Raw genomic sequence first — 19,523 nt, 5'->3', positions numbered from 1 at the left:
CTAACATCAAGCTTTAAAAAGTTTTCAGAATTATTAGTACCCATTGTATTACTAATAAACACTGTTGATGTTAAATTCAGGAAAAAAATTACTCATAACTACTGATTTTTTATCATTATATTTTTCATTAAAACCTTATCACAAAATGCTTGAATTTTGTATTCCAAAGTCATTGAAATTATGTCATAAAGTGGATACATATATCAGTAAAACGAGTTTGCATGACGGCTGTCATCATTTACAGTAAAAAAAAGTCAGTAAAATCATTATACTGATCAGAAGTTTGTGATGACTTACAAACACAGTCATGTTACTATTCCTTCATTCTACAGATCACATATCCAAAACACAAAAAACATTTTATGTGAAACTCATGAGGATATTTGGTTTAAAACATAATCTTATGGGTTACCTCATGCCCTTGGGATGACCTCAAGTTTCTATTCTCATATTTCCCACACAGAGACATGCAAAGTTGTACAAAAATTAAGTCTGACTTGAGCATGGAAATAGATTGATTTTGGATATTATCATTCCTGATACATGGGAAATCAGTAGAATTAAGCTTTTCTTATCTTAATTTCAAAGAAAAATATATATATTTCACATTTAATATGGTATACTGTCCAAAGTCTTTCCTTTCATTAAATGCTGCCAGGTGTACAGGACAGAGGTAATTATTCCCTTCCCTATGCAAGATTATAATGTCAAGTTTTACCAATTCAGTGCTATATCCACCACCCATTAAGTGTTTAAAGATGTAATCTTGATCACATTCATGGAAGTAATAGATCTTTCTGCACATGTAGGATTGTACGGTAAACAATACTTTAGTTTATGAGCTACTGTAATACACACATGCCCTCTTTAGCTTGCAGATTATTTTTGCGACTGGCATTGTTGAATATTTTGATTGTCCTGGGACTTTAGACATAAACTGTGATCATACCTATTACAGCATCTGCCAGGGCTATATTCCCAATTCTAAAAAAGAAATATATTATGCTTTGAGAATACGCAATATTAACCTTTCAGTGTTATGGACGTCAATCTGCTTTTATTTAGCAAGTTGCTGTGAATATTAATCTGTGCATACAATTTCCCACCAAGTTGAGTTTTCTGCTGTACTGGCTGGCCATAGTTAGAGCTGCCTGGAGGTCTCAGTAACACACTAGTGATGACCACAGTGTGTGGTTATCTGCTTTTTCATGGGACTCAACCCCACCCATAGCACCCACTGCCATGCCTTTATTGCACCCTTTTTAGGAATGGCCAATCTGGTAAAAAACTTACTTTTTCTAAACTACAAATGCTTAACTCTTAATTCATAGGATAATAACAAGTTTGATACTTTTTCTGCACCTAATCATATATATAAGTAGAAAAGTCACAAAATGAGTTTCTGTAACTTGCATATATATATATATATATATATATATATATATATATATATATATATATATATATATATATATTTATTTATATTTATTATACTTTGTCGCTGTCTCCCGCGTTTGCGAGGTAGCGATATATATATATATATATATAAGATTGGCCAATCTGGTAAATAATATATATTTCCTAAACTAGGAATGGTTGTCTTCATCCATAAAAAGTCTACATAATTTTGTGCTCCTTTTCACAAGAAAAATTATTTTGCTATCTTTTGTAAACTGGGAAGCCAAAAGAAATGTTGCACACCAAAAGAGTTAATTAGTCAGAGCAAAATCCAAAATAACTGATTTCTCCTACAGCACATGTGAAAATCCAAACAGCAGTGATGCAGATTAGTATTTCAGGCACTTGTGCATACTCACCGAGAGTAGCATTGCATATGCTTATCATCTCATCTAGTCAGTTACTGTGTATCTCGTTTACCCTCAAAATCACATTACTGAATTTTTTTTCTAAGCCTTGAAATAATAAAACTCTATATCAGTCCCTGTGACATACACATGCATATCAGTACGGAAACATGATATGCTCTACTTGTGCTATCTTCCGCAATAATTGAGAGAAATTAATGCATATAAGGATTGGTTTTACTAACAGTTAGAACATCTTAAATTCACATTTAAAGAAATCATGTTGAGAATTAATAATTTTACTTGTGACCACTATCCGCTTAAATTACCACAAAAATTCTATATGCTTAGGTAATCCTAAAATGAATGAAAATCATATTCCCTGCATCTGAGTCACTTACATGCATAAAAATCATTTAAGTAAAAATTCTCTTCCCACTTCCACACAATACACCTAAAGAGTAAAAAAAGCAAATTCCCAGCAAAATAGTTTGTTCCCCCGAACCAAAACAGCTTTAGACAATGATAAATATTGTTGAGCAGAATCTTACCCAGTACAAAAGATAAACCCAAGTGATAGTCTCATTAAACTCCTAAGGAATAACTCCTATGAGCTACAAAAGCTGCAATACCACAAAAACTTACCATCTTCTGAAGATGGCATACAGCTGGAAATCTTCCAAAGCACAAGCTACTCTTGTTACATTAATTCATGTTTAGAACTTGTGACAAAAAATATTCATTTCAAATAACTAAGTATAATCAACACTTTCACTGTGTTCAAACTGATCTCATGAGAATATCTTATGAACAGTACCATTATCACTGAATTTTTTCATTGTGTTAATAAGAAAATTATATTCTATGCTTCTTTGGGGAAAAGTACAACATAAAGCAAGTAATTCTGCTATGTATGCTTTACCCTTGCTAGTGCTACATAACTCTTCTTGGTAGTGTTGTCATGCCAGCCCACAGGTCCTTGTTCACAGTCTGCACACACCAAATATTTCGTGCTGCCAACCGTATGAGAAAATCCAATGTTGTCAAATGTAAACATGTCATCTACTACCCACCACTCGCTGAGCTAAAGGGAGATAAAAATATATGTAAATGAACTATATTTCATGTAAACAACTTAGAGGAAGAAATTTCAGAGGAATTTCTTTAAGATTATGAGAAGGGTAATGATACATATAACAAAAACTTCAAAAGTGATTACCCTAAACAAATTCTTATACAACCAATATGAAGAGAAATATTTTTAGTGGTCCTCACATCTTCAGTATTTGGAGATGGTTGATCCTTTGGTTGCGTGGGTGTAGGCAGTGGGTGAGATTTGCTAAGGAATGTAGCTGAGTGTGGGGACAGAACTCTAGAATCACAGTGTACACATTTCACCATACAGCTGTTCTGGCCCTCACTCACTAAACTACTGGCATCTGCCATACTGCAAACTGGAAAAAAAATTATCCGGATGCAATAATATAAATGGCCTCTAATGTGTTTCACATAGATGCAATTCAAAGTGCATGCTTCTGTGAAGTAAACAGCATAATTTTCTTTGAACTTTCAGCCTTTAGCAGTAATATAAATGAAAATTGGTTTTCATATCAATCCAAAACTAAATGCAGTTTCAGTACTATCTTTTCTTATCACAAAATAACTTTTTAACCAAGGATTAAAACCACCTCATTTCTGCCAACATAGCCAATTATGCAACTGATCTTAGTCTGTACATAACCAAGATTTCTCCTCTAAAAAATTCTATATGAAACCAAGATATAACAATATATTTCTAGCTAAATTGAAATCAGGAACATGCCTGCTTATGCTAGAAACCTGAAGACATAAGATTTATATTCATTGTTCATGTACAGTAAATTTGTTTACTGCAACAATGGGCGAGATGAATGGGATCTAAATCTCCGGCAAATTTTTAAGATACTAATAGCATGTGATGAAAACATTAGTTTTTAGTAAGAGTAATCAAAACTAAAAATACAAGTTTCTAGTATATTAGGTCTGATGTGTTCTGAATATCTCTTTTTATCTGTAAAGTGCATGCTGTTTCCCACATTCAAAGCATGGTAGCACATGCACTATCTTCCCGAAACACCTTGGTAACCAACCATAATTGCACAGTTTGTTGCTATCTCCACACCTCCAAGTGTCGAAGACCCAACACCAGCACTTGAAACATTTGCAGAAGGATTCTGGATGTTGGTTTGGTTATCACAGACTTGAAGCAGTCACCAACTGCTTGCACTATAAAAAAATAAGAATGAGTGATGCCTCACCAGGTGTATACAAGAAGTAAAGTAGAAGTAGGATAACAGTAGATAAAAAGTGTACTGTTACTGTAAAGCATTAAAGATTCAAGAATGTCATAAACCAATCTGTGAAAGCTAGTTTAGTGTTTGAAATGTAGGGAACCCCTCCAAAACAGAGAGTGGTTTGAATGTGGGTAAAGAGGACAGTTACTGGGGATAAAGCACAATCCTGTGCCCCTTTTTTTATTCAAGCTTCAAATACAAAGAAACATGTGAACTATATGTATGTATATAGGTGTCATATTGAGAATAATATGAAAATTACAACTCAGCAGTGCAGTCTGCCTTGTTTAAATTTTGAATGTATGCAAATATATATGTAAGTAACCAGAAAGTTAAGTCTCAAAGCTCTTTGCTGGATATGCAAGAAACTGGGGAATCACCAGATCACTAGAGCAAGTAAAAAAAAAAAAAACCAGCAAGTACCTTATCAATATATGAAGTGTTAATAGGTTTAGTTCCTTGAACTTCGTTAGTGTGCCTTTTATACACCCCATGGTATCGCAGTTAGTGTTGCTGACTGTGATGCATTCACCTGGGGTCGAGCCCAAATAGGTCAGATCCTGGTCATGGCAATAGGTCCACAGTCAAATCAGCTTTTCATCCTCCCATAGGGGCTGGTCCATACAATGGGTAATTTGCTTATGTTATGGTATATCTATCTACCTATTTGTCTATCTCTCTATCTCTTATCTTTTTTTTATTATACTTTGTCGCTGTCTCCCGCATTAGTGAGGTAGCACAAGGAAACAGACAAAAGAATGGCCCAACCCACCCACAGACACATGTATATACATACACGTCCACACACACACATATACATACCTATACATTTCAACATATACATATATATACACACACATAGACGTATATGTATATACGTGTGTATGTGAGTGGGTTGGGCCATTCTTTCATTTGTTTCCTTGCGCCAACTTGCTAACGCGGGAGACAGCGACACGGTATAATGAAAAAATAAACTTACACAGACATATACATATATACACATGTACATAATTCATACTTGCTGCCTTTATTTATTCCCGTCGCCACCCCTCCACACATGAAATGACAACCCCCTCCCCCTGCATGCACACGAGGTAATGCTAGGATAAGACAACAAAGGCCACATTCGTTCACACTCAATCTCTAGCTGTTGTGTATAATGCACCAAAACCACAGCTCCTTTTCCATATCCAGGCCCCACAAAACTTTCCATGGTTTACCCCAGATGCTTCACATGCCCTGGTTCAATCCATTGACAGCATGTCGACCCCGGTATACCACATCATTCCAATTCGCTCTATTCCTTGCACGCCTTTTACCCTTCTGCATGTTCAGGCTCTGTCTATCTATCTATGCTATTTTCTGTGTAGCGGGGTAGCAGCAGGAATGGATGAAGGCAAGCAAGTATGAATATGTACATGGCTATATATGTATATGTCTGAGTATGTGTATGTATATATTGATATGTATATGTATGTATATGTGTGTGTATGGGCATTTATGTATGTATGTATATATATATATATATATATATATATATATATATATATATAAATATATATATATTATCCCTGGGGATAAGGGAGAAAGAATACTTCCCACGTATTCCCTGCGTGTCGTAGAAGGCGACTAAAAGGGGAGGGAGCGGGGGGCTGGAAATCCTCCCCCTCATTATTTTTTTTTAAATTTTCCAAAAGAAGGAATAGAGAAGGGGGCCAGGTGAAGATATTCCCTTAAAGGCCCAGTTCTCTGTTCTTAACGCTACCTCGCTAATGCGGGAAATGGTGAATAGTTTGAAAGAAAGAAAAGAAAGATATATATATATATATATATATATATATTTTTTTTTTTTTTTTTTTTTGCTTTGTCGCTGTCTCCCGCGTTTGCGAGGTAGCGCAAGGAAACAGACGAAAGAAATGGCCCAACCCACCCCCATACACATGTATATACATACGTCCACACTCGCAAATATACATAAATACACAGCTTTCCATGGTTTACCCCAGACGCTTCACATGCCTTGATTCAATCCACTGACAGCACGTCAACCCCGGTATACCACATCGCTCCAATTCACTCTATTCCTTGCCCTCCTTTCACCCTCCTGCATGTTCAGGCCCCGATCACACAAAATCTTTTTCACTCCATCTTTCCACCTCCAATTTGGTCTCCCTCTTCTCCTCGTTCCCTCCACCTCCGACACATATATCCTCTTGGTCAATCTTTCCTCACTCATTCTCTCCATGTGACCAAACCATTTCAAAACACCCTCTTCTGCTCTCTCAACCACGCTCTTTTTATTTCCACACATCTCTCTTACCCTTACGTTACTTACTCGATCAAACCACCTCACACCACACATTGTCCTCAAACATCTCATTTCCAGCACATCCATCCTCCTGCGCACAACTCTATCCATAGTCCACGCCTCGCAACCATACAACATTGTTGGAACCACTATTCCTTCAAACATACCCATTTTTGCTTTCCGAGATAATGTTCTCGACTTCCACACATTCTTCAAGGCTTCCAGAATTTTCGCCCCCTCCCCCACCCTATGATCCACTTCCGCTTCCATGTTTCCATCCGCTGCCAGATCCACTCCCAGATATCTAAAACACTTCACTTCCTCCAGTTTTTCTCCATTCAAACTCACCTCCCAATTGACTTGACCCTCAACCCTACTGTACCTAATAACCTTGCTCTTATTCACATTTACTCCTAACTTTCTTCTTTCACACACTTTACCAAACTCAGTCACCAGCTTCTGCAGTTTCTCACATGAATCAGCCACCAGCGCTGTATCATCAGCGAACAACAACTGACTCACTTTCCAAGCTCTCTCATCCCCAACAGACTTCATACTTGCCCCTCTTTCCAAAACTCTTGCATTCACCTCCCTAACAACCCCATCCATAAACAAATTAAACAACCATGGAGACATCACACACCCCTGCCGCAAACCTACATTCACTGAGAACCAATCACTTTCCTCTCTTCCTACACGTACACATGCCTTACATCCTCGATAAAAACTTTTCACTGCTTCTAACAACTTGCCTCCCACACCATATATTCTTAATACCTTCCACAGAGCATCTCTATCAACTCTATCATATGCCTTCTCCAGATCCATAAATGCTACATACAAATCCATTTGCTTTTCTATGTATTTCTCACATACATTCTTCAAAGCAAACACCTGATCCACACATCCTCTACCACTTCTGAAACCACACTGCTCTTCCCCAGTCTGATGCTCTGTACATGCTTTCACCCTCTCAATCAATACCCTCCCATATAATTTGCCAGGAATACTCAACAAACTTATACCTCTGTAATTTGAGCACTCACTCTTATCCCCTTTGCCTTTGTACAATGGCACTATGCACGCATTCCACCAATCCTCAGGCACCTCACCATGAGTCATACATACATTAAATAACCTTACCATATATGTATATATATATATATATATATATACATATATATATAGCGCAAGGAAACAGACGAAAGAAATGGCCCAACCCACCCCCATACACATGTATATACATACGTCCACACACGCAAATATACATACCTACACAGCTTTCATGGTTTACCCCAGATGCTTCACATGCCCTGATTCAATCCACTGACAGCACGTCAACCCCGGTATACCACATCGATCCAATTCACTCTATTCCTTGCCCTCCTTTCATCCTCCTGCATGTTCAGGCCCCGATCACACAAAATCTTTTTCACTCCATCTTTCCACCTCCAATTTGGTCTCCCACTTCTCCTCGTTCCCTCCACCTCCGACACATATATCCTCTTGGTCAATCTTTCCTCACTCATTCTCTCCATGTGCCCAAACCATTTCAAAACACCCTCTTCTGCTCTCTTAACCACGCTCTTTTTATTTCCACACATCTCTCTTACCCTTACATTACTTACTCGATCAAACCCCCTCACACCACATAATGTCCTCAAACATCTCATTTCCAGCACATCTTTTTCTTTTCTTTCATACTGTTCGCCATTTCCCGCATTAGCGAGGTAGCATTAAGAACAGAGAGCTAGGCCTTTGAGGGAATATCCTCACCTGGCCCCCTTCTCTGTTCCTTCTTTTGGAAAATATGGCATTCAATTCCCGTGCTGTCTCAGCTACCATAATAAAAATAAAAAATAGAATAAAGGAAATTCTGTTTATATCACATTTGCTTATTGCCACTTTCTTAGCATAGCACACAAATAATCTGCCTCATATATTTTCACTACCAGTACTCTTTGATGCGTTATTAAATTTGGAAAACCAGTAACAAAAGAAACTAAGATGTTACAATGTAAAACAGAGCTAAAAGAAAAGATGGAGAAGGATAACAAATTTACATATTTCACTAACATTGAGTCTGCAGTTCTAAATCTGAAAATGCAGAAACTTATAAATCACCAAGAGAAGCAGAAGAGGGAGAAAAGGTTAGCATGATGGTATTTTAAGACTTTGAAACAGTTAAACACATATTATGTAAACAAAGAGATATAAGAATGTTAAATGAGTGATATTTTCGTTTTTTTATAAAAGGATGGTTCATTAGTAGAGAGAAAATAAGATAAGTTTAAATAAAATGCAGCATAATCAGATCTGTCATTGATAGTGTAAATAATAAATTGTTGGAAATAAAACAGACCTATCATATGCTAAGACTGAGATGATAACTATTTCATGTGAAGTGAAAGGGTACAGATGGTGAAGGCCATATATGTGGTGGAGGAATAGAGCAAGATAATTATGTTCAACAGGTGCAAATTTTAAAAATAGGCAGATTCACAGTATTAAATGTACTTGGATCAGTTTCTGTATGAACCACAATGCTTTGAATATGGGAAATAATATAGTGACTATAGAAACATATTTTGTGTAAACTATGTGATTACAAACTTACATCAGGCCTTCAGTATTTTTTCTAACTAGCTTTCAGTTCACTGGAAATTCCTTTTAAAGTTAAACATATCTTATCTACTTTACATATATTTAATACAACAGTTTTAAACATTTCATCAACCAAAGTAAAGTACTTTCTACAACCTTGTAATGGCAAAAGGATTTATTCCAGCTTCAGAACCAGTTCAAATCCAGAATCAAAACACACATGAGCATACACATTTCTTGATGTCAAGTTCTAATTATTATATGCAGGCAGATACATTAATGGCCCTAACAAAAATTAAGTAATTTCTATAACCGAGGAAGAGCAATAATGGGATTTATTCCAGCTTCAGTACCAGTGCAAAACCTGACGTTAAACACAGACAAGAGCATATAAGGTCCAAAATGTCGTTTTAATTATGATGTGCAAACAAATACAGTTGTGTCCCCAACTTTATAATAATTTTCATATTTGTTTGCCATTCTTGTTCACATCCCTCTAAGTGTCATAAATAACAATATAATAACAATAACTATAAATTATTAAATTAAGTAGCCCAACATTAAGCCAGAGACTGAAAAACCTAAATATGTTAATGAAATTTGTCATCATCATTAATCTTTATTAAAAACTAATTTGGTATCATTTATTGTGTTTTTACATTCTACTAACAAAGTAGTATAATATCATTAATATAACAATGTTTCACCTCTTTGACTATATCTACTAACATTGATTATAAAAGTACAAGTTGCAATCTATTGTGGTATAACCAAAATTAGCATTATTTGAACATTTGTAGGGAAAAACAAATTAATTTTGTGGCATCAGAAAAATATTTTCAGCTGACTTATGAACTTGAAAACCAATTCCTGCAACTGGTCCCATGCACCCACAAGTTTCATAAATGTTAATTAAAATGTTAAAAAAAAACGTACATCCAAAAATCTTTTTGTAAACCCAGCACAGGAGTAGGAGCATTTATTATCAACAATGTAATGCATAACAATAAACATTAGGAAATCATATGTCACCCTGTATGCCTTAACTAATATACATAAACTTCTTTTTTCTTTCTTTTAAACTATTTGCCATTTCCCGCATTAGCGAGGTAGCGTTAAGAACAGAGGACTGGGCCTTTTTTGGAATATCCTCACCTGGCCCCCTCTGTTCCTTCTTTTGGAAAATTAACTGCTTTACTTATTAGCAGAACTGACACGTGTATTTCTGAGTTAAATGTGAATTTTAGTGTATGATGATCACTTGAAAAAAGAGTATATTTGTACACTCTTGATAGTACTCAAGTCATCACAGCTGCTATAAATCTAAACAAACTCTTCTATCCTTAACTTTTTGGAAGTTTACTCTCTTACTTTGTTCCTCAAGCCTGTGTTGCCCTTGCCTCTGCCCACTGAAATCTTTTTTATTCACAGCCATTCTTTAGAATGCCCAAACCATCTTAACCATGTTTTCGGAAACTGGCTAACTTACCCTTTACTCAGTACATCCTTCTTCAATTTATTCAGTTAACTTTATAAAAAAAGATCATAAGTGACTACTTGAACTCTCAGTAGCAAACCTCTACTTTTTTTATATATACTATTCCTTCATTACACATCAGTATTATAACTGAATATATAACACTACACTGTAGCACTCCTTCCAATAAACTTTCCTACATACTCATTTTATTATGAAGGGTTTTGCAGTACTATCCTAGCAATTCATTTCTTAAATACTCATATTTCAACTCAATATTCACACAGTAGCCTTACATTCTTTGTCTCTACCTGAATACTCTTCAACATCACTTCTTACTCATGCACAGTTCTATTCTTTCAAGAGGATTCTAATTTTGAGACCTCTAAAGAAATACCTCCTTTAAACACTGCTTTTCTGTGCTTTTACAGAGTATGTAAAAAATGGTTGGGGTTCACCACTTTGCTTATCTAAGAAGTAACTTTGCCTAAAATCCCATATGCACAACATTGATATATCAACTTATCCTTTCAGGTATCTTTTTTTTTTTTTTCTAAGAAGTGAAAATGGCTTCAACAGTGTTAGTTAACTCCCAAAGGAAGAGGAAAAAGTAACTGTGAGTGAGCAGCATTCTGTTCCTGAGATGAATGGGGCATGTAGGGAGACTGATAAGAGTAAGCACCAGCTAATAAGAGTAAACACTAGCTAACTGAATAGTAGAGAGAAAAGTAGAAGTCTGGGGTCATAAGTGATATGCATGGAATCATACAAATAAAATGTTATGTAATTGTTAATTAACAATGAATTCTTGGATGAAATTACAATCACTAAATCTTGAAGAAGTTCCAAATCCTTATCCTCAAGATACATTTCATTTGTGGTTACTATTTTTCTGTGACTGCATATCGTTTCATATCTTCATGCCTCGCACTTGCCAAGCAGTAAGAAGAATGTCTTCCATGGTGGTATCCTCTCTGCCTTGAGTCATCACCATTCCTTTCAATACTTCTGCCTCTTCTGTGATCATACTGTTTAATTCTTTCCTGGTTGCCTTCATGACATAGTTGAAGTTGGTAATTTTTATTTTCCTTTGCTTTATATGGTCTGTGACTGTCGTTGTATCTTCTGTTTACTGAGCTACCAGCATCACGGTACCCTTCTCTTGAACTTGTATTTCGTGAGTGGTGCTTATTATGAATGATTATGGGTTTCCTCCATGGACGATCTTTGCAGCCAAATCTCAGTTGCCCTGCCTCTTTTCTACCACCCCATCCTCCCCCTAATCTCCTTGGGATCCACCCCTTCATCCTGTGCCCTACCTCCCAGTCAATGATTACTGGGCTACCTTCAATTTCTAAATTATCACATTCTTGATAAGCCAGTCTTGCATCATGTTCATGCCGAAATACTACAAAACCATAACCTCGACTTTGGCCTGTAACAATATCTCTTATCAAGTGGATGTTTTCAACTATACCAAATTGAGAGAATTTTTCATATAACTGTTCTTCCTTCAAATGATAAGGTAAACGACCAACAAATAATGTGTGTTCTGGTTTGGACTGTATGTCAGAAGGTTTATAGTGAGCATTCATTGCCCTCCATACTGCCCTATCATGAGGTTCTGTATCTGTCCCATCTATACTGCCTGCCTTAAGAGGGTCATACTCATAAGCAATAGGAGACCACTCACTCATTGTGTCAACCTTACCTCCTCTGTTACGTCCAATCTATTTTGTGTTTTTTCTCAAATTAACGAGTATATCTCAAAGTCCTTTTTGGCTCACATTTTACATCAGAACATTATTATGTTTACAGTTCATAAGTCAGCACATGGTTTGACAGCAGTCTTCAGTCCTTTCTGGTATCCAAGCCCTGTAATGGTCAACAAGATAGAGTATTTCAGACATATTATAAATATACAATTTGGTCTTATGTTCTTCATCATACAGAATCTCCTTTAAAAGATGATTCTCATGATACCATACATTCCCTCCTATCTACACCCTTTTCGCCATATCGCATACTTTCTATTTCCTTCTAATCTATTCTTGTTCCTTACTGCACCTATTCATGTATTTCTCACTCTACTGACCTCTCTTATATTTTCTTTCTACATCTTCATTCCATTGAAGTTCCCCTTCCCTTAATGAATGACTGTCCTGATTTCCTCATTTTTCCACATATCAGCCTCTTCCCTAATGAAAAATCTCATATAAATTCAAACCTCTTCTGCTTCCACTCTGTTTGACTGTCTGTCTACACTCAAAACTTCCAAGAATATATCAAATTATTCAGTGAAGTATATCTCAAAATAAAAGGCACTTCTGTGATATGGCAGATATATAAAACTACTTCCTTCAAACTGTCCCAACAAACCGAATATCTCAATTCTCTTATAACATTTAGCAAGAGGAAGATTACTGAAATTCATCCATACTTCTGTAACTGCTCCCATCAAACAATGCAAAACAGGATGCATCATTAATCCTTAAGCTACTCCCACTGTCTTGTAACAAACCTTATGGCCCTGCTCCTGTCATAACATGACATATTTTAGCTTCCAAACTCTGTTTAAAACCCAAGCTGATGTTTGCTTCCAGCAATTATCCACCAATGTCACAAGCAGCATATTGCCATATCTGGAATAAATATCACACTTCAAATCACACAAAGAATATGACTGTATATGTGTCATATTAAAGGGAAGCCAGATGTCAACACTCAGTGTAGTTGTAGTTATTTTTAGAATAAAAGAAAGAATTTCTAGGGTATAAGTGTTAATGATTTTGGTATAGAATGATTATTTTTCAAATCAATCACTAACATTGACACATTAAAAAACATTATTTGAAAATACATCGGATATGTGAAATACATAGATTAGTATATGTAGGGTGAAATCATAAGCTGTATGATGTCATAAGGTGCATACAGAATGCCATAAAGCTTGGAAAGAACCATAATTATCTTACACAGATAAGAAGTATTCATGCCATCTGCAGAGGCCCTCCCCATCCCCCTTAACATCTTCACACACAAACATAAAGAAGAGTATACTACTTCTTTTGATACTTTTTTAATCAAAAATTACATAGACAATTTTCGGCAAGGAAATTTTGTTTTTCACATATGGGTATAAATCAAAAGGAAATATCAGTTACAGGTTAAATATTAGATTTACCAACATGACTCATATCTAAGTGGATTATGCTATGATCAACAGCAAGCCCATTGTCATGTGTGTAAAATACTATAAAAGTAATATATTTAGTGTTAAAACAAAATACTGGAGGGACATACCTCAAATATCATGAACAAGAAACATTGTCAAATTAAATTTACTCATTAAGCAATAATTATTTGAAAGATAATCTTTGCCTATGATTAGATGTAAGCCTACAAGCTGATTTGAGTAAAGGGATCAAAATGGGTCATCTAATTTCATTTACATTACTTGGAAATAAAGAAATATCCATTCATTTCCTAATTATTGGAAAACTTCAAAAAGGATAATATGGCAAATGGTAGGGAATGAAATAGGTAGGTGCTTCAATTACTTTCCTTAAGGATTAAGATCTTCAAAATCACAGTGCTTTCATTTTTCTCTGGCTGCTGAATCATACCCTCCAGTATAAAATAAGGAAAGTGTAGGGTTGTTTCATTCATTATGCCTAAGTCATCACTACATTTTGGTTAGCCTTGTATAGTTTTCCTTAATCATACTTTGGGTTTCCTTACCTTAACCTTCCTTACCTCTGTGTAAGGTCATATATTCTTTGCTCTTCATTATTTTGGGTTACATTTATTTACTTCTATGTTTGGTTCGGTTTTGTGAGATTGAGTTACCTTAGGCTCTACTTGGTTGGCTCTGGTTACTACAATGTTATAAACCATTAGCGTTTATGATACTTTTAGATCAACTTGTGTCAATTAACAGTAGGTTAGGTTTTGATACTGATGTATTACAAGCCACTGTGCATATTTTCATCCCAAATTTCCCTCTGCTTCAACGATTCTGGTAGTCATAGTTTTTTAATGTAATCTGTACATCACGATGTGAACTCTTATTAGTGTTTGGAGTTTAATGAAACTGACTTAGTCTCGATTTGACCTGAAATAACGATGACAGGGTAAACTGAAATTCAAAAAGATACCCTGATCCACACTTTTAATTTTACTAAAAAAGCAGATGGTTTCCAATAGTTGAATACGCGAATTATAAATACCTTTGTCGTGATGGTAAACTGATTAAGTGTAACAAACATGAAATACCGCCAGTCTAATTCTTCATACATAGTGAAGTACCCTACACTGAGAACAAATCACATGTATCACCCAACCAGCATCCAGAGAGGCTTCGGTCAGAGTACTTTCCTAACTACAGTAGCATGTGTCAGTAATCATAATGGGAAACGTACTATTATTATTCATATTATTACAGTCATGATCTCTGAGTGACTCAACTTATGTCTGTAAAACACTGAATCTAAGGAAATGTACGCACTTGCCAGTCAGTGAAGATGCCAATCCACATAATCCACAAATTCCTGAACAGCAAGCTGGGGAGCTGATGATCCACCAATCAGAGTCCGTGTCTTGCCTGGCCAATAACAACAAAGAAATCTCGACAGTGATAACGACTACAACTATAAATGTTTACTTTATGGTACAAGTATCTTGTATGTAAATATTTACTCAATAAATTTGATTCTTAGAATATGAAATGAACAGGAATTATAGACCAAGTGGACATTTATGAACATGGCAAAGGTGCACGACTTAAACTCAATCACAGCGAAGTTTTATTTAACATAATCACTGATGACAATGAGCAGCACGAGGGAGTTCAATAATTTTTTTAAAAATGTCAAAAATTGGTTTGGTGAAGCAATCAGTATTTCGAAGGAAATCGAAGTAATCTTTCATTATAACAATCATATGTCTCTCAAATGTCCCATGAATCTATTCTCCACAAGTTACCTTAAAAGACTTCTAGCAAGTACAATGGTAACCTTTATTACCAAAAAAATCAAATGGCTTGGATTCTATTACCTCAATCCCATAGATAATGCACTTGCCAGATCTGTTGATTAAATGGTAATCATAACAATGACAATAATGAGGGCAATAAACGATGAATAAACTTTCAGTTTCATTTTCCAGAGCTTGAGGTTCATTTATATCGGTTCTACCGGTTATTTAATGCGTGTAACCCACACATTCTCCTCGATAGCAACATGGTGGTTAGGTTAGTTTTATTTCATGTGTCAGGACGAACGTGCGATAAAGTTCTCGCCATTAGCGACTTCTGTGAATTTTATGCGACAAAGTCCGGTTGTGGAAATTGGTGCAAGAGAACACATGATACAGGAACATGTTGGTAGCCACAAGAAATATGAAACACGAACATTCGAGTGCTTTCGTGATACTTCACGTCTAAAGGGATCCATTGACAATGAACAACTGTAAGTTTAACTGAAATATATGTGTATATGACACGTAAGGTGCATGAACTCGTTAGGCAGGAAGGTCGAGTATGACCACCAAAGGCAAGGGTCAGCGATCAAAGGCAAGGGATCGGGTTATGGATTATCACGTAAACTTTAACTTGTTTACATTTCTTTAGATAATGAAAGTATCAAATATATACATGTTATATGTATACCTCAAATATATACATATATATATATATATATATATATATATATATATATATATATATATATATATATATATATATATATATATATATATATATATATATATATATATACTGATGTTATTATTATCAAAATTGTATTTAATGATGCTAGACTCTATGATATTTCTATCTGCAATTAAATAAGGCAATTTTCTTAGTGATCCAATCATTAGGATGGCTGAAGTCTTGCATATCCAGGAATAGAGCACTTGATTCTTGTCCAACACGAACACTATAATGATAATGCTTTATTTTTTAATTCGGTTATTTTCCATTTTGCCGCAGATAAACTTTTCTGCTCTACATTGTTAACACACGAATGAATTTGTATATTGCGTTTATGGATCTGGTTAAACGTATGACTCGGCTGATAGACATGCTCTGTGAAAGATGTTACGAATATATGGTGTGGGAGGAAAGCTGCCAGAGGCAGTTAGAAGTTTTTATCAATAATGTAAGTGCAATTACGGGCGGATAGAGAGGAATGTGGATGTTCCAAGTGAAGGTGTCTGCCACAGGGGTGTATGATGATGTCATCATGTTGCTTGCTTTGTTCCCGGATGGGTTGGTAAGGGAAAGGTTCGTAGACTCGTTTGGGAAACTGCAGAAGTTGGTTTCTATGCTTAAAAAGAGTTATGAGGAAATGTGAATAATAGCAAGGTTATTCGGTTTGGCAATGGAGACACACAGGTGAACAAGAGTATGTGTTTGAATAGAGGAAGCCTTGAGGAAGTAGAATATTTTGTATACCGGTGAATGGACATGGTATCAAATGGACTCATGGAAACAGGTGAGTCATAGCGTAGGTGAGTAAACAAAGGTCTTGGAAGCATTGAGGAATACGTGGAAAGAGAAGGACGAAAATGAGTATGATTGTCGTGCGGAAGTGGTTGAATGTGTTCGAAATGAAATGTTTGAGGACGATACATGGTGTAAGGAGGTTGATTCAAGAAAGAAATGATAGGGTAAGAGAGAGGTGTGGCATTAAGAAAAGCATGGTGCGAGAGCTGAAGATGGTGTGCTGGAATTGGTTGGACATATGGAGAGAATTAATCAAGAGATTACAAAGAGGGTTTATGTCAGAAAGTGGTGGGAACAATTAGAAAGGGGTGACCGAACTGAAGATAAAAGGTGTGAAAAAGGCTTTGAGGCTCAGGGCCGGAACCTGCAGAGGACAGTGTATACTGGAACAATGCGGTATATGGGAACATGTTAGTGGACTGAACCAGGGTATATCCTCAGGGACCTTCTCTTTTTCTTTATTTTTCTATTGGAAGAACTTATAGCTAAGACGGACAACGAGTTTATAAACAAACCCTAAATTCTCTTTTGCATTATGTGTCTATGGCGAAATGGGGTTGAGGATTTTCGCTATACATTCTAAAATGGGATTAAGCGGAATCTGAAAAAACAAACTTGATGCCCGGATCCTGGTGTGGCGTCTCCCTCACCCCTCCCCCTTCCCTCACTCACCGGCCTGACTGAAAAACTAGTTATAGGACAAAAAGTATATGACTCTTGACATACAACGAAGACAAAATAACGGCAATCGTCCGTTTGTGTTACTGAAACGAAATGTAGACCAACAATATAAAGATAACTAAATTTTATTGCATTACGTAACCTTAAATCATGAGATTTCTGGTGCATTATGCATAAAACTGCTTAGCTCGTTGCATGTGTAATGCTGACCCCCACAAATATTTGGTGAGTAACATCTGTACATATATTTTCTTCTATAAAAAGATTGTCTGGGATATACGCATGGTGAATGCAAAGGGGAAGCTGCATCAACGCACACCTGTTGTCTGACATTTGGTGTAGATTACGCAATTATTTACGAACGCCCACCTGTCCAGACCAGTGTTACCAGGTCCGTGAAGTGACCATCAGATTTAGCATAGAAAGTATCGAGAATATTTTAGATATTAACCTGCGTGAATATAATGCTTCCTGTCGAAGTTGGAAATGAATATGAAAAAAGAAAATGATGATGAAATGAATTATATAGATATGCGAAAAAATCAGAGGTATAAGATTGTGTTTAAGTAAACGCTGTGGAAATCCTTTAGAAATACAACAAAAATATATGCAGATAAAATCTCAGTGATTGGGAAGGGGAAATAGCTATTTATAAGGTGACTATCAGATTTAGCTACATCAAAAGTACAGAAAATTTTCTAGATATTAACTTTCATTAATAAAATGCTTGCTATCGAAATTGGAGCTAGATATGGACAAGATTGATGATGAAATGGAGATATGCGAAATAGTCACTAATATAAGATCATGTTTCATCAGGTAAACCGATGTGAAAAGCATGTAGAAATATGAAAATACGTTCACAGAATATCTCGGTAAATGGGGAAGGGGGAACAGTTTTCTCTTAACACTCAGAGTATAGAATGGTAGTATTACCACAGACGAATAAAGATGGCATTCTTAATTAAAGTCCAAATATAATCTTAGCATGTTCATTATAGGTCCCACCCGCTTAAAGGTTCATTTCCCTAAGCCTCATGGTAGAGTTGGAAGTCTGGAAGGAACACCTCAGCACAATTATCAATTGATCTTCAATCTGTCCTCTTTGCATTCTTTGTCGAGTCAAGACTCTTAGAAGTCCTACACTTGAACACAGGAACATCCTTCAGCTCAAACTCTTATATCCACGCCTGGTCTTTCCCGTCTTCCACTACACGAAAGGTACTAACTAAACACACTGACCCTCCCGAATCTCTCGAACCTTGACCTGGGTATCATCCAGCAGGTCTGGAAGAAGCTTTAAGTCACCTCCAACATTCCGTATCTCATCTGTTGCTCGGCACTCCAACAGCATCGAGCCCACGCGAGCTCGTACAAACCGCTGCAAGAACCCCATTCCAACCCCTGCGAAATACATTATTGATTAGACTATCAAATATTTACCTCGATCTGAACATTTTTGTAAAGACTCTCTCTCTGTTTACCTTCCATCACCTCATACCCCACCCTGTTTCCTGTACGTATTTTCCGCATATTTTCAGCCTTTGGCTGCAGTTATGTCCATAAGTTTCCATTTACTGTCATTTTTACACACACACTCCAACATTAGCATTGCGACCTGGGGATCCATCCATAGGGGTCGTTGCCAAGTCTTGGTTAAGACAGACGACTCACCCAACCCAATTGCTGTTCCTCTCCTATGGGGCAGGTCGAGAAAAGGGGTGCTTATTTTAAGATTTTTACTCAACGTATACGAGACTGTTTCATCAGCAAACAAAGAAGTTCTCGCTTCAAAGATCATCCTATCCTT

General features: G+C 36.2%; 1 protein-coding gene across 2 annotated transcripts; it reads right to left on the bottom strand.

Annotated features, from left to right (window-relative positions):
* Positions 1–99: 99 nt before the first annotated feature.
* strat (RAB interacting factor STRAT) lies at positions 100–15,149 on the bottom strand. Of its 2 annotated transcripts, XM_071659783.1 has the most exons (3): positions 15,035–15,149; positions 3,081–3,259; positions 100–2,889 (listed from the first exon to the last, which is right to left on the bottom strand). In XM_071659783.1, the coding sequence occupies exons 2-3, from the start codon at positions 3,249–3,251 to the stop codon at positions 2,713–2,715; spliced, it is 348 nt and encodes a 115-aa protein (XP_071515884.1). In that variant the 5' UTR covers positions 3,252–3,259; positions 15,035–15,149; the 3' UTR covers positions 100–2,712. The 2 variants fall into 2 exon arrangements, with proteins under 2 accessions (XP_071515884.1, XP_071515883.1); XM_071659782.1 differs by lacking the exons at positions 100–2,889; positions 3,081–3,259 and adding an exon at positions 9,657–12,402.
* Between the last annotated feature and the right edge of the window lie 4,374 nt (positions 15,150–19,523).

The sequence above is a fragment of the Panulirus ornatus genome, chromosome 68, assembly GCF_036320965.1.
Source record: "Panulirus ornatus isolate Po-2019 chromosome 68, ASM3632096v1, whole genome shotgun sequence".
Taxonomy (NCBI): Eukaryota; Metazoa; Arthropoda; class Malacostraca; order Decapoda; family Palinuridae; genus Panulirus; species Panulirus ornatus.
This window is presented reverse-complemented; position numbering and strand designations above follow the sequence as displayed.